General features: G+C 46.7%; 2 protein-coding genes across 2 annotated transcripts in view; both read left to right on the top strand.

Annotated features, from left to right (window-relative positions):
- The window catches only part of LOC142292351 (uncharacterized), a 36451-nt gene extending 21550 nt beyond the window's left edge, over positions 1–14901 (top strand). Inside the window, exons 6-7 of the mRNA XM_075337664.1 lie at positions 8089–8146; positions 13361–14901. Of these exons, the coding sequence (XP_075193779.1) occupies positions 8089–8146; positions 13361–14736 (1434 nt within the window). The 3' untranslated portion in view covers positions 14737–14901. The remainder of the gene's footprint in view (positions 1–8088; positions 8147–13360) is intronic.
- LOC142290084 (uncharacterized) overlaps positions 1–24646 on the top strand; it is a 161465-nt gene that overhangs the window by 21648 nt on the left and 115171 nt on the right. The window lies entirely within an intron of this gene.

Genomic DNA, 24646 nt, shown 5'->3' with positions numbered 1-24646 from the left:
AGCTGCTTCTAAGGCGAGCAGAATAATGTCCTGTGTGATAAGAGACGATCACTGTTGTCAGTAAGACCCGATACAGAGGAGGGAGCTGCACGTCAGCAGTAGGGATCAATGATCCATATTTAGTGATTGCAGCCTCCACGACTCCTGAGGAATTCTGAGATGTCCAAGTTTAATTCAGCTTTATAACATTCATAAAGTCGGGGAAGACGCTGAGGAATTTAGAAGAAGATGAATTGTTCGTAAATAAAGATGTCATCATTTACAAACACTGTTCATATCCTGATACTGAAAACTCATGAACAGTAAAAGTAAGAAACTGTACAGAGTCTAAATTCATGGATGAGACTCCTTGTATTCGGGCTTCATTCACACATGTTTGAAATGGGAAAAAATCTGAATCTAAAAGTCAGTCTGATGTTCTCTGCAGTCTCTGTGACGGTCGCTGTGACGTTCTCTGTAGTAGTCTCTGGCTCTTGTCATTAGCGCTGTAGTCTCTGGGACGGTAGTCTGTCATAATTACTCTGATGTTCTCTATAGTCTCGGGGATAGTCGCTGTCATGATCTGTGTAGCCTCGAGGATAGTCACTGTCATGGACTCTGTAGTCTCTGAGATGGTCGCTGTCATGGCCAGTAGGACTCTAGTTTTTGGGATAGTTTCTGTCATGATCTGTGTATTCTAGGGAACAGTCGCTGTCATGGTCTCTTTAATCTTTGGGACAGTTGCTGTCATGGACGCTGTAATCTTTTGGGTGGTCGCTGTCATGGGACTCTAGTTTTTGGGATGGTTGCTGTCATGGCCACTTGTCTCTGGGACGGTCGCTGTCATGGTCTATGTAGTCTCGAGAATAGTTTCTGTCATGGTCTGTGTATTTTGGGGAACAGTCGCTGTCGTAGTCTCTGTAGTCTTTGGGATGGTCGCTGTCATGGTCTCTGTAGTCTTTTTGGTGATCGCTGTCATGCTCTCTGTATTCTCTGGGATGGTCGCTGTTATTGCCTTTGTAGTCTTTGGGATGGTCACTGTTATTGACTCCTATCTCTGGGACTGTCACTATCATTGCCTCTGTAGTCTCTGGGCCGATCATAAAGTCTCTGATGTCCTCTGTAGTTTTGAGTATAGGCGCTGTCATTGTCTGTGTAGTCTCGAGGATGGTCGCTGTCCTGAACTCTAGTCTTTGGCATGGTCTCTATCGTCTCTGGGATGATCGCTGTCGTTATCTCTGTAGTCTCTGGAACGGTTGCTGTCATGGTCTCTGGGATCATCATTGTCATGGTCTCTGAAGGCTCGGGGATAGTTTCTATTATGGTTTCTGTAGTCTCTGGGACTGTCACTGTCATGGCCTGTGTAGTTTCTGGGACGGTCGCTGTCATGGTCTCTGCAGTCCCTGGAACGGTCACTGTCATGGTCTCTGTTGTCTTTGGGACGGTCACTGTCATGGTCTCTGTTGTCTTTGGGACGGTCACTGTCATGTTCTCTGTTGTCTTTGGGACGGTCGCTGTCATGGTCTGTGTTGTCTTTGGGACGGTCGCTTTCATGGTCTCTGTAGGCTCTAGGATGGACACTGTCATGGTCTCTAGTCTTTAGGACGGTCACTGTCATGGTCTCTGTTGTCTCGAGGACGGTCGCTGTCATGGTCTCTGTTGTCTCGAGGACGGGTGCTGTCATGGTCTCTGTTGTCTTTGGGAAGGTCACTGTCATATTCTTTGTTGTCTTTGGGACAGTCGCTGTCATGGTCTCTGTAGTCTCTGGGACGGTCACTGCCATGGTCTCTAGTCTTTGGGACGGTCACTGTCATGGTCTCTGTCGTCTCGAGGACAGTCTCTGTCATGGTCTCTGTTGTCTCGAGGATCGTCGCTATCATGGTCTCTGTTGTCTCGAGGATGGTCGCTGTCATGGTCTCTGTAGTCTCTGGGGACTGTCACTGTCGTAATTTCTGTTGTCTCGGGGATGGTCACTGTCATGGTCTCTGTAGTCTCTGGGGATTGTCACTGTCATGGTGTCTGTTGTCTTTGGGATGTTCGCTGTCATGGTCTCTGTAGTCTCTGGAATGGTTGCTGTCATGGTCTCTAGTCTCTGGGACGATCATTGTCCTGGTCTCTGAAGTCTCGGGAATAGTTTCTATTATGGTCTCTGGGACTGTCACTGTCATGGCCTGTGTAGTTTCTGGGACGGTCGCTGTCATGGTCTCTGTAGTCACTGGGACGGTCGCTGTCATGGTCTCTGTAGTCCTTGGAATGGTCACTGTCCTGGTCTCCGTTGTCTTTGGGACGGTCACTGTCATGTTCTCTGTTGTCTTTGGGACGGTCGCTGTCATGGTCTGTGTTGTCTTTGGGATGGTCGCTTTTATGGTCTCTGTAGGCTCTAGGACGGACACTGTCCTGGTCTCCGTTGTCTTTGGGATGGTCACTGTCATGGTCTCTGTTGTCTCGAGGACGGTCGCTGTCATGGTCTCTGTTATCTCGAGGACGGGTGCTGTCATGGTCTCTGTTGTCTCGAGGACGGGTGCTGTCATGGTCTCTGTTGTCTTTGGGAAGGTCACTGTCATGTTCTTTGTTGTCTTTGGGACAGTCGCTGTCATGGTCTCTGTAGTCTCTGGGACGGTTACTGCCATGGTCTCTAGTCTTTGGGATGGTCTCTGTTGTCTCGAGGATGGTCGCTATCATGGTCTCTGTTGTCTCGAGGATGGTCGCTGTCATGGTCTCTGTAGTCTCTGAGGACTGTCACTGTTATAATTTCTGTTGTCTCGGGCATGGTCACTGTCATGGTCTCTGTAGTCTCTGGGGATTGTCACTGTCATGGTGTCTGTTGTCTTTGGGACGGTCGCTGTCATGGCCTCTGTTGTCTTTGGGACGGTCGCTGTCATGGTCTCTAGTCTCTGGGACGGTCACTGCCATGGTCTCTAGTCTTTGGGACGGTCACTGTCATGGCCTCTGTTGTCTTTGGGACGGTCGCTGTCATGGTCTCTGTAGTCTCTGGGGATTATCACTGTCATGGTCTCTGTTGTCTTGAGGATGGTCGCTGTCATGGCCTCTGTTGTCTTTGGGACGGTCGCTGTCATGGTCTCTGTAGTCTCTGGGGACTGTCACTGTCATGATCTCTGTTGTCTTGGGGATTGTCACTGTCATGGTCTCTGTAGTCTCTGGGGATTGTCACTGTCATGGTCTCTGTTGTCTTGAGGACGGTCGCTGTCATGGCCTCTGTTGTCTTTGGGACGGTCGCTGTCATGGTCTCTGTAGTCTCTGGGGACTGTCACTGTCATGATCTCTGTTGTCTCGGGGGTGGTCACTGTCATGGTCTCTGTAGTCTCTGTCATGCCATTTCAACTAGGGATGTAATTTTCTCCAGTTTAAAATATAAAGAAATCAAGACTCTTTGAGGTCGCGCCATGTTCCGTTTTTGCTCTTTCATTTTTTTCTCTTTCTTCCAAAAGCCTTAACATTCCTTATTTGTTTTAAATGCGCCATTCTACAATTCTCTTTTGGATTTTTTATTTACAGCATTCATTATACGGTAAAAGTGACCGGTCAATATGATCCTCCAGTTTAGTACGATTACAATGATACCAGAGATGCCAAAATGTATTTATTTACTTTCAATGGTGAAAAAAAATGTGGAAATTTTGAAAAACAAATCTATGTTGCTTTTCTTGCCATTTTCCAAGAACACTAACATTGTACATTTTCGATCGATGGAGCTGTGTGAGCGCTCGCCTTTTGTCTGGAGACAAATGTGTACTGATACCATTATCGGGGAAGATACAATGTCTTATTGCATTTTTTTGCAGTGTTCCATTTGCCGAAAAAACACAATTCAGGCATCTTGACTCTTTTTTTTTTTTTTTTTTTTTTTTTTCTTTCCTCATTACAGCATTTCCCCATCGGTAATAATTTGATATTTTGATAGATTGTACTTGCATGGACATACTACAGATACGCAGGTTTTTTTTAATGGGAATGAAAGGGTGGGGGACCCGAACTTACCGTATTTTTTGGATTATAAGACACAGTTTTCCTTCCAAAAAATTTGAAGGAAACATTATAATCCTAATGCACTTTTCCGGAAGGTGGTGGAAAGGGGACACAGGAGGCAGGCACTGTGCTGGGGCCTGTGTGGCGGGTTGTGCTAGGGCAGGTGCGGCGGGCGGGTGGTGCGGCGGGGGCATCCTAAAAATGTCGGCTCGGACGTGCGGGGTTCATATAATGGCGCCGGAGCTCTCGGCTGAAGATCTCATCTACTCAGGCGCTACCTCCAGCATATTGATCTCCTAGCAGCGGACTTAAGGAAAATGGCACCCGGAGGTGGTGCGTGCGCAGATAAGATCTCAGTTTGTCATTGAGCCAATAGCTCAATCTGCGCAGGCGCCGACTCAGGGTGCCATTTCTTTGAAGCCCACAGTGCCGACAGTTTCTGGAAGTTGCCTCCCTCACAGCATCTGGGACACCTGCCGCCTGCACCATCGATCTGCTCCACCACCGCCCCTGCCTCCTGTGACCGCCGCTTCACCGCCGCTGCCACCCCCCCACCCCCCACCCCTGATAAGAGAAAACCGGATTGTAAGACGGACCCCCTTTTTTTTTCCATGCCTTTTTTTCTCTAAATTTGGGGTGTGTCTTATAATCCGATGTGTCTTATAAACCGAAAAATATGGTATATATTTTTAAAAAGCTTTTTTTATTTTGCTTTTTTATGCTGTATTTTACAGTCCTCTGAGGGGGCTTGATCCTGTGACTGTCCGATTGCTTCTGCTATATAGAAGAATACTACAGCAGTGTTGTGTATTGCAAAAATCACTTCCTCCTATGAACGCTTTTATAGAGGCAGAGTCCTGACAGGTTCAGGGGTCTTCAGCAGACCCGCACATCATGATAGCCCATCAGTGCCCTCTGATCACGTCACTAATGGGCAGTTAGAACTGTTCCCATCGATGCCGGCAAGGCGGGAATGCTGTTGTGATGTGTGTGTAAAATGCCGCTGTCCACAGGTGAGGACTGAGCTACATTCTATCTGCAGCTTCTAAAGGCAGATGATAAAGCCATCATCTACTGGGAAAGATGCGGACTCAGAAACTGAGCCTGCATCAAAGTCAGGGAGCTGACATTGGACATACTGGGGATGACATGTAAGTTTCTTATATATGTGATGCTGCATGTTGCGTTCCATTCAAATTTATGCAAAGCTATGTCGAATTTTCCTTCCACAGCGCTTTATCTGGGTGGGATGTGATTGTTAAACAAAATCCAGAAATGAAGAGTCTGTGATTAAGAATAATCTGTTTTGTTCAAAATGCGTCAGCGACAGTCCTGGATTTTTTTTTTTCTTGTTTTATGAGATTGTTAATTTTTAAGTGAAAGATAAATTGTAAAATATCCAAGTTTAATTCTTATCGCGAGTGCTGGAGACTACAAACACTTTCTTTGTGGATCATATTCCAGGAGCAAAATAACAGGAACATTTATGACGGGTAAAAAAATTTGGTTGTTGATCCCATCCTGATGAGATAATCCTCCTCTAGGATAAATTGATTCATGACTTCTCAGAAATTTTAATCTTATCCTGGATATGAAATAAACTTAAGACTCCATGACGAATATCACCACATAGAGTCTGAATATAACCACCGTCCTGTCACTGAGCAAAGTCCACTGCTCCAAGACCAGTGGGTTCACACCACAAATCCCCAAAATCCCCCAAAAATCTGCAATATGTGAACTTGGAGGCATGGGCCAGCAGATATTTGGATAATTCCAGTGATAAGAAGGCAACAAGTGGCAGCATGGACTCACTAAGCCTAGATATTACAACCTACGACAATGTGGATAGCCTCGTCCAGTACAGCGATGGAGAACACAGTCACTTCAACGAGGATGGATCTTTTATTGGAGCTTACACAGAATCAAAGGAAAAAGATCCAGAGGTTGGAGCCACACACATCCAGTCTGTACACTCCTAATAACCGCTCCGCATCCATGAAGAACTGTAACTTTTATATATGGTAATTCTTCAAGCCATACGATTGGCCGAGGACCCCCCCCGGAATCCTGCACCATCTGTTTGGAATAACACCTAGGAGGCTGAGACATAGAAGGCTCCTACCATCATAACCACCGTCACCACCACCACCATAGAGATCTGGACACTGGAACCCATTTCCCAATAACACCTATACTGAAGTCATAAATCCATCAAGACTGACGCTCCCTACAGCCATACAATCGGCGGAGGACCCCCCAGAATCCTGCAACATCTGTTTGGAAGACCTTGTCACTGGGGACGCCATCAGTTATATGGAATGTGGCAACTTTTTCCACCTGCTATGCATAGGGAGATGGCTTCAGGACAACATCACCTGTCCTCTGTGCAGGCACATCAACACCAAGTCAGACTATCTGCTCCGTGCGTATTTAGAAGACATTGGCGAGATTGAAGTACTAACTGATGATCCCAACATGCTCTATTATCCACCAGTACTTGTATTGGCACATGGCGACCCCTTGTGTATCTTTGAGTAGATGGACTGCGAGCCTGCTGCGATCCAGGAACGGAACATCTTGAAAGAGGCAACTAACCATCGCCAAGACAGAAGAGTTCATCGTCCATCATTATGGAGAAACAAAGCCTCTAATGAGAAGAATAAGCTGCCGAATAATCCCCATATCCTTCCGTGCCTCGTTTCCGGGGTTATGCTGCCTTACCTAGGTGTTATGTTCCTAGGGTCGGCCCCAGTTATAGTTCCTGCTCTGCAGTGTACGCCTGTGTGAGTTTGCTCTGATCCTGCCCGCTACCCAGTCCTTGTCTCCCTGACTCCTGTCCTCCCCGTTTTGCCCGACCTCCCTGTCTCCCTCTCTTGCGCCCTGATTTGTTGTTCTGTCTACATGCCCTCCCCCTACTGACTTGCTCTCCCGGTATCTGACTTTGGCTTGTTATCTGACTTCGGCTCTGTTCTCCTCTGGCTTCTAACGACACCTCCTCACTTGACCCCGACTCCGTCTGCTCCCTTGTACAACATTATCTCCTGGCTCTGACCTTGGCTTCTATGACTATCCCATTGCATCCATATGCAGATGACCCCCATCCCCATGATTTCTATGTATACCCCTGCTGATGAGAAAGTCTAAACCCATCAAGGTTCTTTCAACGATTTACCAGAATCTTCTGACTAGTGACCTGTGCCTAAAGAGGGCGTATATTGCAAAATGGGAGAAAGATCTGGGCTATCACCTCTCAACAACACAAATCCTCCACATATAATCACACTTGCATGGCCTAACAAAATGTGTAAAGACACAGGAAAACTCTTATAAGATAGTCTTGCGATGGTATAATACTCCTCTACAGACGCAGTATTGGAGAAAAGGCGCGCAGACTAACTGCTGGAGATGTGGGGACAAAAATGGAAGCTACTTCCATTTATGGTGGCAATATTCCGGTTTGACGCTCTTTTGGGAAATCACAGAGCTTTTGAACCCGGGATGTCACAGGACAGAAAATAACCCTCTCCCCAGAACTGGCCCTTCTGAACCTCCCTCAGGGAATCAAGCCTCTAAAACATTCAGTAGTGACTTACAACTTACTGGCAGCAGCGAAGCCACTGATTCCCACTTTCTGGAGTTCTACTCATGTGCCCACCTACCATCAACTCCTTGAAAAAGTAGATCAATTGTACTATATGGCAGAAATAGTGGCGGTAGTGAACCATGCCCAAGCAGTTTTTAGAGAACAATGGAAAGTTTGGTCATTGTTTAGATCCGATCCTGATTTAACTCGACCATAATACGATAAAGATATAACCCATCGTGCCATTCTGCCGTGCCCTCCCCTCCCCTTTTCTATCTATTCCCTCATCTTTTCTATCTGTTTAATTTGATTCTGGTTTTGCACAGTATTCATTGTTACTAGAGTGTAATCGCTTATAATTAGACGCACTGAGTTGCCCTTTGTTGTTTTATAATGGAAAAGAATTAATGGTATTTAGATTGATATTTGCAAATACACTCTGTTATAAGCTTTGTATAACAATAAAAAGATTGTTGAAAGTGAAATAAACTTAAATGTCTTCTTTTTATTAGGTTTTTAATTTTGTGTCCTTGCAGGAAACACCTTGTAATACGAAAAATCGACTTGAAACACCAATATTAGTATCAACGAATGGTAAGAGCCTTTCCTAGATCCATGTATTTATGGTGTCGATCTTCCTCATCCTGCTGGTTTTCTTACAGAAGAGAAGTCTGTAGCAAAATCGCTGTATATTCAATCCTGTGAGCTGTCAGTCAATCCAAAGAAGGTGGGGCTGGGCTAGGGAGGCAGAGACTTGGGAAGTGCTCTCACACTCGCAGAGCACTTCAGCCTCGTTTGCAAAAGTTTTACCAAAAGATCAAAACTTGTTGATCATCTCCGTGCTCACTTAGGAGGCCATTATATTATTTACTTATTTATTATGCTTACTTATATAGCGCCATCATATTCCACAGCGGTTTAATGTAGAAGGCATCAATGTAGAAAATGTTTTACAACTCAAACACATGAGACCTCAAAGAAGCCACACAGGGGAGAAGCCGTATTAATGCTCATAATTAGCACAAATGTTTTGCGGTCTGGATTTATTAAATTATTATAAAATATCACTTAATTGATGTTGAGTAAAGATGAGCAAACCTTTGGAGGTTCGGTTCCCTGGCAGCAGACAAACCGAACATCTACTGGTCCGAACTTGGCCCGAGGAGTCACTGATTGGCAGTTTGAGTCTTCGCCCAAATACAGCCAGCCGCAAGAAGATCGAGGGTGGGCAGGAATTTTCAAACTTTTTTTTCGGTGCACCCTACGTGATCAAGATCTTCTTACACCCAGAGCGAGATGTTCAAACACTGCAAGCGGCTCTCACAGGGCTGAGCAGAAAGCGTACCTGAGCCCAGGGTTGCTTGTGCAAGTTAAGTTTCACACAAAGCATCCAAACACAAGCCCTGTTTTTTTAAGCTGGTGTTCAGTTCGAAAACGGAACCTCAGGTTAGCTCATCTTTAGTGTTGAGCTTGAGGACAGTTGCTGAAGTTTCAGTTTGCAGACGCACTGCTAAGCCCTACAAAGCTTTTTGCACTTCGGAGAAGTAGTCTCTGGCAACACACAGCAATACAACAATGTTGCTTTCACATTGATAGGCTCTCGGAAAATGGTGGATCCAAGAAGCTACAGGTCAAAGTGGACAAAAGGTGTCGGCACAGCCAGCTGGGAGGAGCATGGAACAATGAGAATTTGGAAACTGGTTGTGCTGGACAAGACAAACAAGCAGATGAAAGAAGATGCTTAGTATGAAATCTCTGAGCACGATTGGAACATTAATGTCCTATTGGGAATCCAGCATCTCTCGTCAGGACCGTTTCAATTCCAGTCTATTGTCACGCTCAGGCAAGGGAGCGCCGGGCCCACGGCGTAATACAGAGGACATCACAGGGATGGAAAGGTTAGGGAGGCCATAACAGTGGGAAGATGAGAGACGTGTCACCTCCTGACACTAACCTGCGTCTGAACCCTGAGCTCCCTAACATCCCCATATGGGTCCTTCAACACACCCCACCCCTCTGTCGCCATTACGTGCCTAGGCCCTAGCTGTCCCTTCAATCACCCTGAGTAGTGCTAAGGCCGGTGAGTGCACTAGACTTCACCACTGCAATAGTCAAACACAAGGGAAGAAAGACAGACAGAGGAACATAGAAAAAAGGATATATACCACCAACTAATTGTAGCCAAACACCAATGACAGGACTCCAGCAGCTTCAAAAGACTTCCTCCCTTCACAGTGGTCATATCAAAAATGAATCTAACCGGCTTTAGGTAACAAAAACCATAATTATGACATTTCGATTTTTTTTTTTGATTTTTTTTTGTCACTAGCTCGTGTATTGATCGGATTAATTTATTTTATAGTTTTGTAGATCAGACTTCTGCAAATGCAGCAATACCAAATATGTGTATTTTTTTGTTGCTTTATGCTTAATAGAGGAAAAAGTGGGTTCATTGAACTTTTATATTTTTTTTATTTTTTCATATTTTTTAAAACCTTTTTTTTTTCACTTTTTAGGCTATGTTCACACTAGAAAAATGATTTTTCTTAAGAAATTTCTTGAGTGAATGATTAGCGCACCTGCGTTAAAAAACGCACCAATAACGCAGGTGCGTTTTTGGTGCGTTTTTCATGCGTTTTCAGTGCGTTTTTGGTGCGTTTTCTTTCATGTTGGTCCCTGCGTTTTTAATGCCTTTACAGCAATAAAGCACATTGAAAATAAAAAAAAAAAAAATAGATAATACAGAGATAGATATATGATAGATAGATAGATAGAGGGATAGATAGATAGATATAGATATTTAGGGGAATAGATATAGAGGGATAGATAATAGATAGAGGGATATAGATAGATAATAGATATTTAGGGGTATAGATAGATAAGATAGATGGATAGATAGATAGAGGGATAGATAGATAATAGAGGGATAGATAGATAGATGGATAGATAGATAGAGGGATAGATAGATAATAGAGGGATAGATAGATGGATAGATAGATAGTTGGATAGATAGATAGATAGAGGGACAGATAGATAGATAATAGAGGGATAGATAGATAGAGGGATAGATAATAGAGAGATAGATAGAGGGATAGATAGATAGATAGAGGGATAGATAGATAGAGGGATAGATAGATAATAGAGGGACAGATAGATAGATAATAGAGGGATAGATAGATAGAGGGATAGATAGATAATAGAGAGATAGATAGAGGGATAGATAGATAGATAGAGGGATAGATAATAGAGGGATAGATAGAGGGATAGATAGAGGGATAGATAATAGAGGGATAGATAGAGGGATAGATGGAGGGATAGATAATAGAGGGATAGATAGAGGGATAGATAGAGGGATAGATAGAGGGATAGATAATAGAGGGATAGATAGAGGGATAGATGGAGGGATAGATAATAGAGGGATAGATAGATAGATAGATAGAGGGATAGATAATAGAGGGATAGATAGATAGAGGGATAGATAGATAGAGGGATAGATAATAGAGGGATAGATAGATAGAGGGATAGATAATAGAGGGATAGATAGATAGAGGGATAGATAATAGAGGGATAGATAGATAGAGGGATAGATAGAGGGATAGATAATAGAGGGATAGATAGAGGGATAGATAGAGGGATAGATAATAGAGGGATAGATAGAGGGATAGATAATAGAGGGATAGATAGAGGGATAGATAGAGGGATAGATAGATAGATAGATAGATAGATAGAGGGATAGATAATAGAGGGATAGATAATAGAGGGATAGATAGATAGAGGGATAGATAATAGAGGGATAGATAGATAGATAGAGGGATAGATAATAGAGGGATAGATAATAGAGGGATAGATAGATAGAGGGATAGATAATAGAGGGATAGATAGATAGATAGAGGGATAGATAATAGAGGGATAGATAGAGGGATAGATAGAGGGATAGATAGAGGGATAGATAGAGGGATAGATAATAGAGGGATAGATAATAGAGGGATAGATAATAGAGGGATAGATGGAGGGATAGATAATAGAGGGATAGATAGATAGATAGATAGATAGAGGGATAGATAATAGAGGGATAGATAGATAGATAGAGGGATAGATAATAGAGGGATAGATAGATAGAGGGATAGATAATAGAGGGATAGCTATTCCAGCTTTATTTATGATGTTTCCCCCCCCACACATTGCACTTCTCATGGCTGGTAATGTGTTCACATCACCGGCCGTGAGAAATGTCCTGTAGTTCCCCGCAGCCTCGCTCAGGAGCCGCATTCAGCACTCGCTCACTGACCCGTGGAGAACTGTCACACGCGGCTGGAGCAGGGCTGGAAGCGCCGGGGGACATCGCTGTGGATTACGTCGGAGCTGTGTCTGGGAGGGGTTAATACAGTGGAGAAAGAGGGGCTTTGTCTTTTATTCAAAATAAAGGATTTTTCGGTGTGAGTGTTTCTTTACTTTCACTTTCAGATTAGTGACGGCCGTGTCATAGACGCTGCGATCACTAATCTTGGACTTAGCGGCAGCTATTAGTTGCCGTTAACTCCATATTACCTGGATTGCCCCAGCATCACGGCATCTGGAGGAGCCGGTAACACGCCGGGACTGTCGCATTTTGGATGCGACAGTCCCGGGGAAGCTGCGGCTGATATTCTCGGCTGCGGGAGGGGGAGGGGGCATTAACCCTGTCCCTCGCTCTCCCCAGCCTGAAAATACCGGGCCGCCGCTGTGTGTTTACCTGGCTGGAAGGTAAAAATACAGCGGAGCACACGCTTTTTTTTTCTCTTCTCCTTCCTTTTCCTGTCCTAGTGACATCACTTCCCTGCAAAACGCAGTGCAGGGAAGTACACAATGTCCCGAAAACGCGAAATAACGCAGGTATAATGCAGGAATAGCGCACATCACTTGCTACCTGCGTTATACCTGCGCTATTTCATGATTATATTACAGTGAATGGAGTGAAATAACGCAGTTAGCTGCAGAAAAGAAGTGACATGCTCATTCTTTTTCTTAAGAAAATCTACTGAAAGAATTTTCTTAAGAAAAAAACGCAGTGTGCGCACAGCTAATTTTTTTCCCCATAGGTTTTGCTGGGGAATGTCTGCAGAAAGGTTACAAGAATTTCTCAAGAAATTTCTGCAGCAAAAACGGACCAAAAACGCAAGTAAAAAACGCAGTGTGTGAACATAGCCTTACTGTGATAGTCCCCTCAGGGAACTTGAACCTGCGATCATTCGATCGCTTATGCTATACATACATGCTATATGTAGCGAAAACCATGGTCTCCTGTGAATGCCAGCTAAATGTTGGCTTTTACTGTCATGACAAGTACGGGGTCTTCAGCAGACCCCCGGCTGTCATGTCAACCCATTGGTACCCTACAATCACGTCTCAGGCACGCTGATGGGCACACAGAATTACGTGCCCTCCCAACCAGCGCATATTAAATGCCGTTGTCAGAGATTCATAGCAGCATTCAAAATGTTAACAATGCGGATGGAGCTCTGCTCCACCTGCAGCTGTTAAAGACAGATAATGGCTCAGTAGAACTGCCATCATGTGCCGGGAAAGATGCAGGCTTGGCTTGGGAGCCTGCATCAAAGTCAGGGAGGCGACATATCACGTAACTATACGTCATGTTTTAGAAAGGGGTTAATTATTGGAACATTGCTTTAATACTCTCATGTGTCACGAGGATAAGGAAAGCTCTCTTGACTTGTTGACTGCTGATACATGCTTTACTCCCGGTCTGGATGTTGCGTAAAGAATTAGTAAGCCATCAAATAATTTATAGATTTTTTTATTTTTTTCCAGGTGAAGACAGTAAGAGAAATTCCCAAGAAAATGTCCTTTTACCTCTTCACGTCAAAGTGGAAGATAATGAATCTCCAGTTGATGAAAAAAGAATCGAACCTAAAGTGGATGAAACTTCTGCGAGTTCTAAATGTGGAAAACGTTTTAAAAAAAAGTCTCATCTTCCCTCGAACGAATGCAGCAACAAAGATATAAACTTGTTCTCATGTTCGGAATGTTGGAAACATTTTCCCCATCCATCACTTCTTTATGAGCATCAGAAAGTTCACACAAGAGAGAAGCCGTTTTCGTGCTCAGAATGTGGGAAACGTTTTCTCTATCAATCACTTCTTGCTTTACATCAGAGAGTTCACACAGGAGAGAAGCCATTTTCATGCTCGGAATGTGGGAAACAGTTTACACGTAAATCACAATTAGATGATCATGTGAGAACGCATACAGGGGAAAAGCCGTTTGTTTGCACAGAATGTGGGAAAAATTTCCGCCGTAAATCCTATTTGGTTGATCATATAAGAATACACACAGGGGAGAAGCCGTTTTCTTGTTCACAATGTGGAAAAAGTTTTACCCAGAAATATTCTCTTACTCAACATCAAAGACAACACATGAGAGTGAAGCCGTACTCTCGTCTTGAACATTGTATAGATTTTAAACAAAACTCAGGTTTTCTTAGAAGTCTGAGAACTCCCCCAGGGAAAAGGCCTTTAGCTCCGAATGTGGAAACTAAAAATGAATCTCAGATTGCCGAAAAAAGAACTCGACTGGATAAAACTTCTGTAAGTTCTGAGTGTGGAAACCATTTTCAAGAAAAGTCTAACCTTTCCATGCAAAAGTGCATAAACAAAGTTGAAAATCCTTTCTCGTGTTCAGATTGTTGGAGACGTTTTCCCCATCAATCATTTCTTACAGCGCATCAGAGAGTTCACACAGGAGAAAAGCCATTTTCATGCTCAGAATGTGGGAAACGTTTTTTCTATCAATCACTTCTTGCATCACATCAGAGAGTTCACACTGGAGAGAAGCCATTTTCATGCTTGGAATGCGGGAAACGTTTTCTCTATCTATCACTTCTCGCAGCGCATCAGAGAGTTCACACAGGAGAGAAGCCCTTTTCATGCTCAGAATGTGGGAAAAGTTATACACACAAAGCAAGATTAGATGATCATGTAAGAACGCACACAGGGGAAAAGCCATTTGTTTGCTCAGAATGTGGGAAAAGTTTCAGCCGTAAATCCTATTTGGGTGATCATGTAAGAATTCACACAGGAGAGAAACCGTTTTCATGTTCTCAATGTGGAAAAAGTTTTACCCAGAAAAATTCTCTTACTCAACATCAACGATATCACATGGGGGGTGAAGCCATATTCTCGTCTTGAACATGAATACAGATTTCTTATTTACGCTGGAATTGCGAAATAAATGATCAGTCCTTGAGGAGAATGAAGTAGATTTTTCTAATAAAATAGATCATAAAGTTGCTTTTTTTCATGTTTACTATTTATTTATAAGAAAAAATTAAAACAACCTCTTTTAAAACAACCTCTTAACACCAAAGCCAGCTGTCACCTTCCTGACAGAGGCTAATTCTTCAAATCTGATTAATGTGTTGCTTTATATGATAATAACTCTGGAGCAAAACAGAGATTTTGGGATTGTTTTTTATGGCACATTTTGCTTCATGATAGCTTTGAATGTAGGTCAATAACATTTTTCTTTATTTATGAAAATATCGAAAATCATTATTGAGGGGTGGGACTCCAGGACAAGTTGTTATGAGTCTTAATTAAAACTGCTGCCCCTGACCCGAATGGTTCTTGTGGAGAGTAGAAGTCACAGCTGCTCAGTTCCTAAAAGCCCCTGGGCAGACTGAAAGAACCCTAATTGTAAGACTCAGATGACGACTTGGACCTTTGCTTCCTAAACGGCCATCAAGGTTTGCACGTACCTGCTTAAAAATTCGGAGCAAGGTGCAGAGTAAAAATTAGGTAAAAGTAATAATCTGCCAAGAGAGCCACTAGGCTGACAGGCTATAGTTCCAAGCTGGGTTCACTGACTTCAGCATTATCACTAGCGGTAAATGGAAGCCCAGGGAAGCTATAAATGGTTACACCCGCCAGGTAATAGGGAAGACTAAATTACAGCATTGGAAACATTCCTTGGCAGAAAGGCAATGAACACACAAAGTGTCCAGAACCATGTCAGAACTGAAACTTAATATGGTTCAGTGAGAGGAAAACGAACCACTGCACAGGACGCTACAGTATCAAATCCAAGACATGACACTAGTAAAGCCTATGCACTATGAACAAGGGCTGCCAGGAATTAGAAGGGACTGCAATACACCCTGGAAGACATGTAGAGGAGGGCATCACAATACAATTTTTTTCCCATTATTACAGATTAGCAATGCTAGACTTCTAAAGCCTATGCACTAGGTGTAAGGGCTGCCAAAAATTAGAAGGAGCGACTGCAATATAACCCTGGAAGACATATAATGGAGGACCTCAGAATACAATTCAAATAAAGGATTTTTGGGGTGTTTGTGTTTTTCTTTTCACTTACAGATTAGTGATAGAGGGTTTCAGATGCCTCCCATTACTAATCTAGGGCTTAGTGGCAGCTGTGAGGTGACATTAACCCCTTGTTACCCAGATTGCCACCCCACAAGGGCAATCGAGAAGAGCCGGGTAAAGTGCTGGGGTTGTCGCATCTAATGGATGCAACAATCCTGGCAATTGCTGGCTGATATTTTTAGGGTGGGGGGGGCCCAGTAAGCATGGGTCTCTCCATGTGGATGCTGTGACTCATCACCTGATCATTAACACTAGAATCTCAGAAATTTCAAGCTCCCTGAGTTCCAAAGATAGAAATGTTAAATGACCCCTCTCTGGGACTTCTAGTGTTAAAGGGGTCAGCCGGAACTGACTGATGTGACGCTGAGCGGAGAACAGAGGTGCCGCATATAAACCACTCCTATAGATAGAGTACAAGACACCATTATACAAGACCCACACACAGACACCCACTTCCTCATCATACAACCCACAAATCCCACAAGACAACCCGTCCCCATTATCCAACCCCCAAATCCCACCAGACACCCCCTCGCCTATTGTACAACTCTCAAAAACCACCAGACACCCTCTTCTCCATTATACACCACCCATCAAATCTCCCCTTTTCCATTATACACTACCCCTCCCCCCCCAAATTACACCATTCTCTGTGTCTATCCATAGGGGGGGTGCACTGCCACGCCCGCTTTCTTATAGGGCCGGTGTCTCATTACCCAGAAGCTGTTCCTGAGGTCACTCATTACCCTAAAGGCCCTGTCACACACAGAGATATAAATCTGCGGCAGATCTCTGGTTGCAGTAAAATTGTGGACAATCAGTGCCAGGTTTGTGGCTGTGTACAAATGGAACAATATGTCCATGATTTCAATGCAACTACAGATCTGCCAAAGATTTATCTCTGTGTGTGACGGGGCCTTAAAGGTATTTAAGTCCACCTTCCCTGACAGGAGGCGCCTAAGTGACGTTGCTAATTGTGCATTGCTAGTTCTCAGGTCCCTGTATGTCTCAGTGTCTAGTCCTGCCTTGTTCTAGTACCAGTCCGTGTTCCTAATCTCTGTCTCATCCTAGAGCCAGCTCTCCATCCAAGTGCCACCACGTCTGAACCTACACCACAGTGCTGTCTTATCTGAGCCTTCACCTCTGTGCTGCCTTATCTGTGCACTCCTGTACTGGACATTGTGACCCTACCCGTCTTAAGAGACTGCCTCTTCTGATCCCTGGCTGTCGTGCATTTAGGCCTTCTGTTGTAAGTGCTGCACAGTCCCTGTATAGGGGTTCGCTGCTGGTCGCTTATTCGAGGGGAGTCCGGTGCACAGTCCACTGGGTCCAACCCCGCACGGTCGCTGCCCCTCGGTCTCTGTAATAGTTGATTACATGGGAATGGAGACATATGCCATATAAACAGGTATATATTATATTCCTTGTGTTAGGTAGGTGGGGAATGAACATGGAATAAATGTAAATTACAGGAGAATAAGCACATATTTCATATAAACAGTTATATATTATATTTCCTCCGCTTTTTAGGTGGGGAATGAACATGCAATGTATGTAGATAATAGGGAAATGTACAAATATCCCATATATACAAGTGTATATTTTAGCCCCTGTGTTAGGTGGGAAATGAACATGGAACATATGTAGATTACACAGGAATGAACACATGTCCAGTATAAACAGGTGAATATTACATTGTGTGCTTCCTTGGTGGGGAATGAACAAGGAATATGTACATAATAGGGAAATGTACATTGTCACGATCAGGGGGGTAATAAGTGGGAGTCACACCCCTCCTTTCCATCTCCCGACCGACCGACAGAGCACGTGACGCGCTCTCTAGCGCCCCTCTTATAGTCAGGCCAATTATGGAATTGCCCAACAATAAGCAAGGAGGCCGCTATTCTACTATGCCGATGATTGAAGGGTTTCCGGTGAGAGCAGGGTATATATTCCCCCGACCTCAGCGGACGGAAATATATCTAAACCTCCCCAATTCTCACCGGCCGCCCCACAATGATCTTTGGCATAAACTCGCTGCCATCAACCGATTACGGTAACTATTCGCCAAGCACACAGACGTGGGATTCAAGATCGAGATAACAGAGCAGCCCAAGATTAATTATATAATTTAATCGGCCTAAGCCACACTAGAATCTACAATATATACAATAGGGGATCTACAGAATATACATGGGTCAGAGTACATCTACAAATAAGGCATGGTTACAAACAGGTATACAGTTCAAGCAGTTACCTTGTGCGTCTGGCCACAGGAGGCGCTGTTCGACCAGGGTTCCAGGAACTTTCTCACATGTGTTCTCAGACACAAGACCCCAGAGCAAGAACACCTAAAAATGGCTGCACTGAGGCTATCAACTGGCTACAATTCCTGTCCCCTCCTACCTTACTGACCTCAGACGGAAGCACTGCTGTGACGCCCTGGGCAAGCCAGGGGTCACAGGTCATTGCACCACCACACCCCACACTCCAGATAGGCACATCAAAGCTACTAAAATCCTTGTTGCCTTCCTCCAGAGGCTGATGTTCACACCAGGGGGTGGGCCAGGCGGTTGGCTCCGCCCACCGAGGAGTTCACAGCTCTGGAGGCGGGAAGAACCAGGCAGTTGAAGTCTAGCTGAGGCCTAGAGTGGAGTCAGCTCAGGGAAGAGCTTGAGTAAAGATGAGTGTTAGAGTTGAAAGTGAAAGGAAGTGAAGTGAAGTGGTAAAGAAGGACAGTAAGAGGAGCTGAAGGAAGGTGAAAGGTGACAGAAAGAAAGCCTGAAGTGAGTCCAGCTGTGTGCAGGACAGGGTCAGCAACGGCGGTGACTGTCTGGAGGGGTGACCGTTTGGAAGTTCCTGGAAGGACCGCGGACGGGTAGTGGCCCGGCGGTCTGGAGCAGTGTACGAAGGACAGTCAGCACCAGGGCAGGGGCCTCTCGGACCCCGGCAAGGCTAGGAGTCGCCATAATTTGCCAAATCCGTCAGTGAAGGGGACGTAGATCCCCCAACAACCAAGTCCTGATTGAAGGCAACAGTCCAACCATTAAGGAGGAACACCGCCACCGCCAGGGCACCAGTTCCTCGGGGCCAGCGTCTGCGGGCAAAGTAGGGCTCCTCCGGCCCATATCCAAGCCGGGGAGCGGGTTACCGGTGGGAACCCATCGCTACCAACACACGAACATTAGGTGCAGGACAAAGGGACATCACCGTTACCTACTGGGAGAGCAAGTACAGCCGTCCGTGGGAACCGACCAACCAGCCGTTTGTTTACCGAGAACTGTGTCACCGTCTCAGGCTGAGTGAGTACCACAGTGCCGCAAGGCACAGCGCTGCCCCCGCGTCCCTGCGCCCACCAGGCCCTGCATCTCCCACTTCATCACCGGGCCCCGGGATCACCAACCCCTACCCACGGAGGGGCAACACAACAACTCGCTGCTACACACCATCATTCCCAGGATCCACATACAAAGCAGCGGTGGTGAAATCACCACAACCGTGGGTGGCGTCACGGACAATAAACAATCCCCACACCCCAAACACCTCTTTCACTCACGGGCGAGGAGCGCCGCTCGAGAACCCCCGGGATCCGGCCCACAGCTCGAGCCACCACTGAGCAGCGGCAGCCGCCGGACCCGAGCAGAGGGGTGAGCGCAGTGCTGACACCCTCCTCCCCGCTCGCGACAACTTGGCGTCACGAACAGGATATTACCGCTCTGCCGTCTGGTAGAGGTGCGCCTTGTGACCGCCGGAGGTATCCGGCAGGAAAATTTCAGAAGCCGCCATCTTTGGCGCGAAAAGTTCCCGCTCGAGCGTCTTCTCGAGTAGTTGAGGCGTGAAGGCCAAAAACCCCGCCCCGAGAGAGGAGGGGCCGAAAAGAGCTAAGGGGGACGCGATGGCGGCTGGATGCATGTGAAGGTGGCGGTACAAGCAGGAACGCTGAGACCCCACAGTCCGCCGACCCTGGCAAAGAATGTCCGCCCCACCTAGTTATGCGGAGGCTACCGAGCTGGTGCCCGGAACAGCGGCATGGCTGAGGGCCCGGACGGCGGGGATCTGCCGTCACTACCGGAGCCAGATCTGCAGACTGATGGAGCAGTGGACCGCAGAGGTGGAGGCGATAGCTGCTGTTGCGCGAGTGTATGGAGTGGAGGCCATGATGGAGGAGCTGGTGAGTGATCCACGCCCCTGTGTCCCCGAGGGACCGGCCGCTGCGGCTGAGGGACCCGGTCTGCCCCTGGCCCCCATGCCGCCTCCCTTCTTCATACCCGTGCATCGCGCTACGTATGACCCGTCTAGTGTACACCCCTCTGTGACTGTGGCTGAAAGAGTGGCGAGCCTGGAGGCTGCGGCAGCTAGCAGCAACCCGCCTGGCCCAGGGGCAGAAGATAGCGACTCCGGACCTGACACTGAGCCCGTGTCGGAAGAAGAGGAGGGGGTCGTTGCCCTGCCTGGCATGGAGGCCACATATGTCCCCCGAACGGGAAACAACGGGTATCGGGCGGCTCTTTCACGCCGTGCTTGCCTTGCTCTGGAGGGGCTGGTGCCTGTGTTCTCCCACCCAGAGCCGGGTGAGGAGGACGAAAATACCCAGTAGGGCAGCGGATGCCCTCTGCAGCAGCCCCCGTTGGGGCCACTACAGAGTTCTTGTTTAAAAAGTTGTGTGACAGTTCTGAAAAATAATGAAAGGAATTACCGAAGAAGTCATCTGATTGTCAAAAAGTGATTGAACCGGCCGGAGCCGGCACCGTTGTCCCCGTGGGGACCGTTTAAAAATTGTTTTGCATGGAGAACTTTCCATGGACAAGCCCGTGAACTTGCAGGGCACCCACAAACGTTAAGTGGCTTGTAAATAAGTTGGTTACCGTTACCGTTTCCGCAATGCTGCCTCCGGAGAGGCAGGTTGGAGGGAGGGCCCGCAGCAGAGCCGGCTGGGGCCCAGCCACCAAAGGAACCGGTGGCTACCCTCTGGAGGGGAAGGACAGATCCCGCTCGGGTACCGTGTGCTGGACTGTGGGTCAAGGGGTGCTGCCTGGGCTTTAGGGGCAGCATCAGGGCCAGGTTGCTTGGGTGGGAGAGAGCGGAAACCGTAACTGTAAACCGTTTTGCAACGTTCAAGTAATGTGCCTTCCGTTATGGGAAGAATTATTAAAAATGTATATATGTTTTTGTTTACCATGTTATATTTTTCAGAAAAATAAAACCGGTGTTGGACGGGCAGCCCGCGGACGGTCTGCATTTTGCTAAGGGGGAATGTGACGCCCTGGGCAAGCCAGGGGTCACAGGTCATTGCACCACCACACCCTACACCCCAGATAGGCACATCAAAGCTACTAAAATCCTTGTTGCCTTCCTCCAGAGGCTGATGTTCACACCAGGGGGTGGGCCAGGCGGTTGGCTCCGCCCACCGAGGAGTTCACAGCTCTGGAGGCGGGAAGAACCAGGCAGTTGAAGTCTAGCTGAGGGCTAGAGTGGAGTCAGCTCAGGGAAGAGCTTGAGTAAAGATGAGTGTTAGAGTTGAAAGTGAAAGGAAGTGAAGTGAAGTGGTAAAGGAGGACAGTAAAAGGAGCTGAAGGAAGGTGAAAGGTGACAGAAAGAAAGCCTGAAGTGAGTCCAGCTGTGTGCAGGACAGGGTCAGCAAGGTCAGCAACGGCGGTGACTGTCTGGAGGGGTGACCGTTTGGAAGTTCCTGGAAGGACCGCGGACGGGTAGTGGCCCGGCGGTCTGGAGCAGTGTACGAAGGACAGTCAGCACCAGGGCAGGGGCCTCTCGGACCCCGGCAAGGCTAGGAGTCGCCATAATTTGCCAAATCCGTCAGTGAAGGGGACGTAGATCCCCCAACAACCAAGTCCCGATTGAAGGCAACAGTCCAACCATTAAGGAGGAACACCGCCACCGCCAGGGCACCAGTTCCTCGGGGCCAGCGTCTGCGGGCAAAGTAGGGCTCCTCCGGCCCATATCCAATCCGGGGAGCGGGTTACCAGTGGGAACCCATCGCTACCAACACACGAACATTAGGTGCAGGACAAAGGGACATCACCCTTACCTACTGGGAGAGCAAGTGCAGCCGTCCGTGGGAACCGACCAACCAGCCGTTTGTTTACCGAGAACTGTGTCACCGTCTCAGGCTGAGTGAGTACCACAGTGCCGCAAGGCACAGCGCTGCCCCCGCATCCCTGCGCCCACCAGGCCCTGCATCTCCCACTTCATCACCGGGCCCCGGGATCACCAACCACTACCCACGGAGGGGCAACACAAAAACTCGCTGCTACACACCATCATTCCCGGGATCCACATACAAAGCAGCGGTGGTGAAATCACCACAACCGTGGGTGGCGTCACGGACAATAAACAATCCCCACACCCCAAACACCCCTTTCACTCACGGGCGAGGAGCGCCGCTCGAGAACCCCCGGGATCCGGCCCACAGCTCGAGCCACCACTGAGCAGCGGCAGCCGCCGGACCCGAGCAGAGGGGTGAGCGCAGTGCTGACACCCTCCTCCCCGCCCGCGACACTGCCACTCTCCCTGCCTGGAGTCCAACATAATATCCCAAAAGTGAACTTTATCCACAACTCCGGACTGGGAGGTCCGATCGGGACGGTTCTGGTGTCATCAAACCCATCTGGGTCCCCTCTGCATATTGAGTCCAAGCACGACTCATCTGCCGGACTCTCGCATTTCTCTGTATCTCACCGACCCAGGGTGCAACAAAGAATTCGAGGGTATGTAGAGATGTGGCTCGAAGTCCCGATTCTAACGATGTAGGGGGTGTATGGCTGAGACGCACGGTAATATCATAACTGTGTATGATATTACGGAGCCAAGAATATGCACTACTGCTGTGATTAGCTTCTTAGAGGTCTCTTGAAGCTTCCTTTTTGTTTTGCTAAGTTCCTGTCCACTCTCTTTGATGAATGGATACAACCCCCCAGGGGGTCTTCCTCTCCCTTTGTTCTAAAAGGCCTGAACAGGACACCTAATCTCCATATCATCGGAGAGTGCCTTGGGAAGGGTACTGGGATTTGACACCTTTCCAGACGTTGGGCATCTGAGAAGGATCTCTGTGTGAGAAGGGAGGGGGGGGTGACATCAGGAGGGCTGACTGACATGACTGAATATCATAATTTATCGTTATATCTCCGGATTCCCCTCACATACATAATGAAAAATAGCAGCCTGCAGCCGCCCAGGATTGTTGCATCCATTAGATGTGAGAATCCTAAACTTTACCCGACTTTTCCTGATTGCCCTGGTGCGGTGGAAATCGGGTTAATAAAGGGTTAATTGGAATTTCTATTGGCCCCGAAATGAACAAACTAATGCATGATGACCCATTCAGAACAAAACATAACAGCTTGGAATGCGTTTGTGCTCGTTGTACAAAGTTGACTGGGACCAGACGAGCTGGAAACTATGATGGGCAAATAGACAACATGCTTAAAGCATATGAACAACATGGCTGCAAAACGTCATTGAAAATATATTTCTTCCAATTCCATCTTGACTTTTTCCACCCAATTTGGGACAAGTAACTGACGAATATGGAGAAAGGTTCCATAAAGACATTTCTGTAAAGGAGAAAAGATATCAAGGCCGCTGGAATCACAACATGATGGGAGACTAGAGCTGGTTTATCCAACGGGCAAATATGACTACTCAGAAGTGCCTAAAGGCTAGCGCTTCTCACAGTCCTGGCCCAGCCCCGGTAAGACTTTTAAACTGGAATACAAGACTTTTTGGAATTTTGTTGTTACATTACATTTCCATATACTGTTTACTACGAACCCTTTGATGCAGATCATATAATTGTTGGTGTAAAACTCGTTCTGTACAAAATAACTCAAGGCTTTCCAAGTGCTTGATTCATTTGGCCAAGCTTATGCGGAACAAAAGGTCCTGTTACAATATATGCACTCGATTTAGTACAGGACACATGGTTTTTGCCCAGTAGCAGATGACATTTTTTAGGGGTTGTTCTTTAATTATGGACCATAATATAATTAGGCCTCTATAGACATTAATATAATCAGCGTTCCCTGTCCTATCTAGTGGGGGGAGTGTGGCCTTTGTTCCTCTCTCTGCAGGAGGCTACATGTTACACAATGTTAGGGGTACTTCTCACATAGCGAGATCGCTGCTGAGTCACGGTTTTTGTGACGCAGCAGTGACCTCATTAGCGATCTCGCTGTGTGTGACACTGAGCAGTGACCTGGCCCCTGCTGTGAAATCGCTGCTCGTTACACACAGTGCTGGTTCATTTTTTGGACGTTGCTCTCCCCCAGTGAAGCACACATCGCTGTGTTTGACAGCGAGAGAGCAACGATCTGAATGTGCAGGGAGCCGGCGTCTGGCAGCCTCCGGTAAGCTGTAACCAAGGTAAATATCGGGTAACCAAGCGAAGCCCTTTGCTTGGTTACCCGATATTTATTTTGGTTACTAGTGTCCGCCGCTCTTACGCTGTCAGTGCCATCTCCCTGCACAAGTAGCCGGAGTACACATCGGGTAAATAAACAAAGCGGTTTGCTTATTAACTCGATGTGTACTGTGGCTAGGAGTGCAGGGAGCCAGCGCTAAGTGGTGTGCGCTGGTAACCAAGGTAAATATCGGGTAACCAAGCGCTTGGTTACCCGATATTTACCTTAGTTACCAAGCGCAGCATCGCTTCCACGCGTCGCTGGGGACTGGTCGCTGGTGAGATCTGCCTGAGTGA

The sequence above is a fragment of the Anomaloglossus baeobatrachus genome, chromosome 2 (genome assembly GCF_048569485.1).
Source record: "Anomaloglossus baeobatrachus isolate aAnoBae1 chromosome 2, aAnoBae1.hap1, whole genome shotgun sequence".
Taxonomy (NCBI): Eukaryota; Metazoa; Chordata; class Amphibia; order Anura; family Aromobatidae; genus Anomaloglossus; species Anomaloglossus baeobatrachus.
Note: the sequence above shows the minus strand (reverse complement) of the source record. Positions and strands in the feature narration are given on the sequence as shown.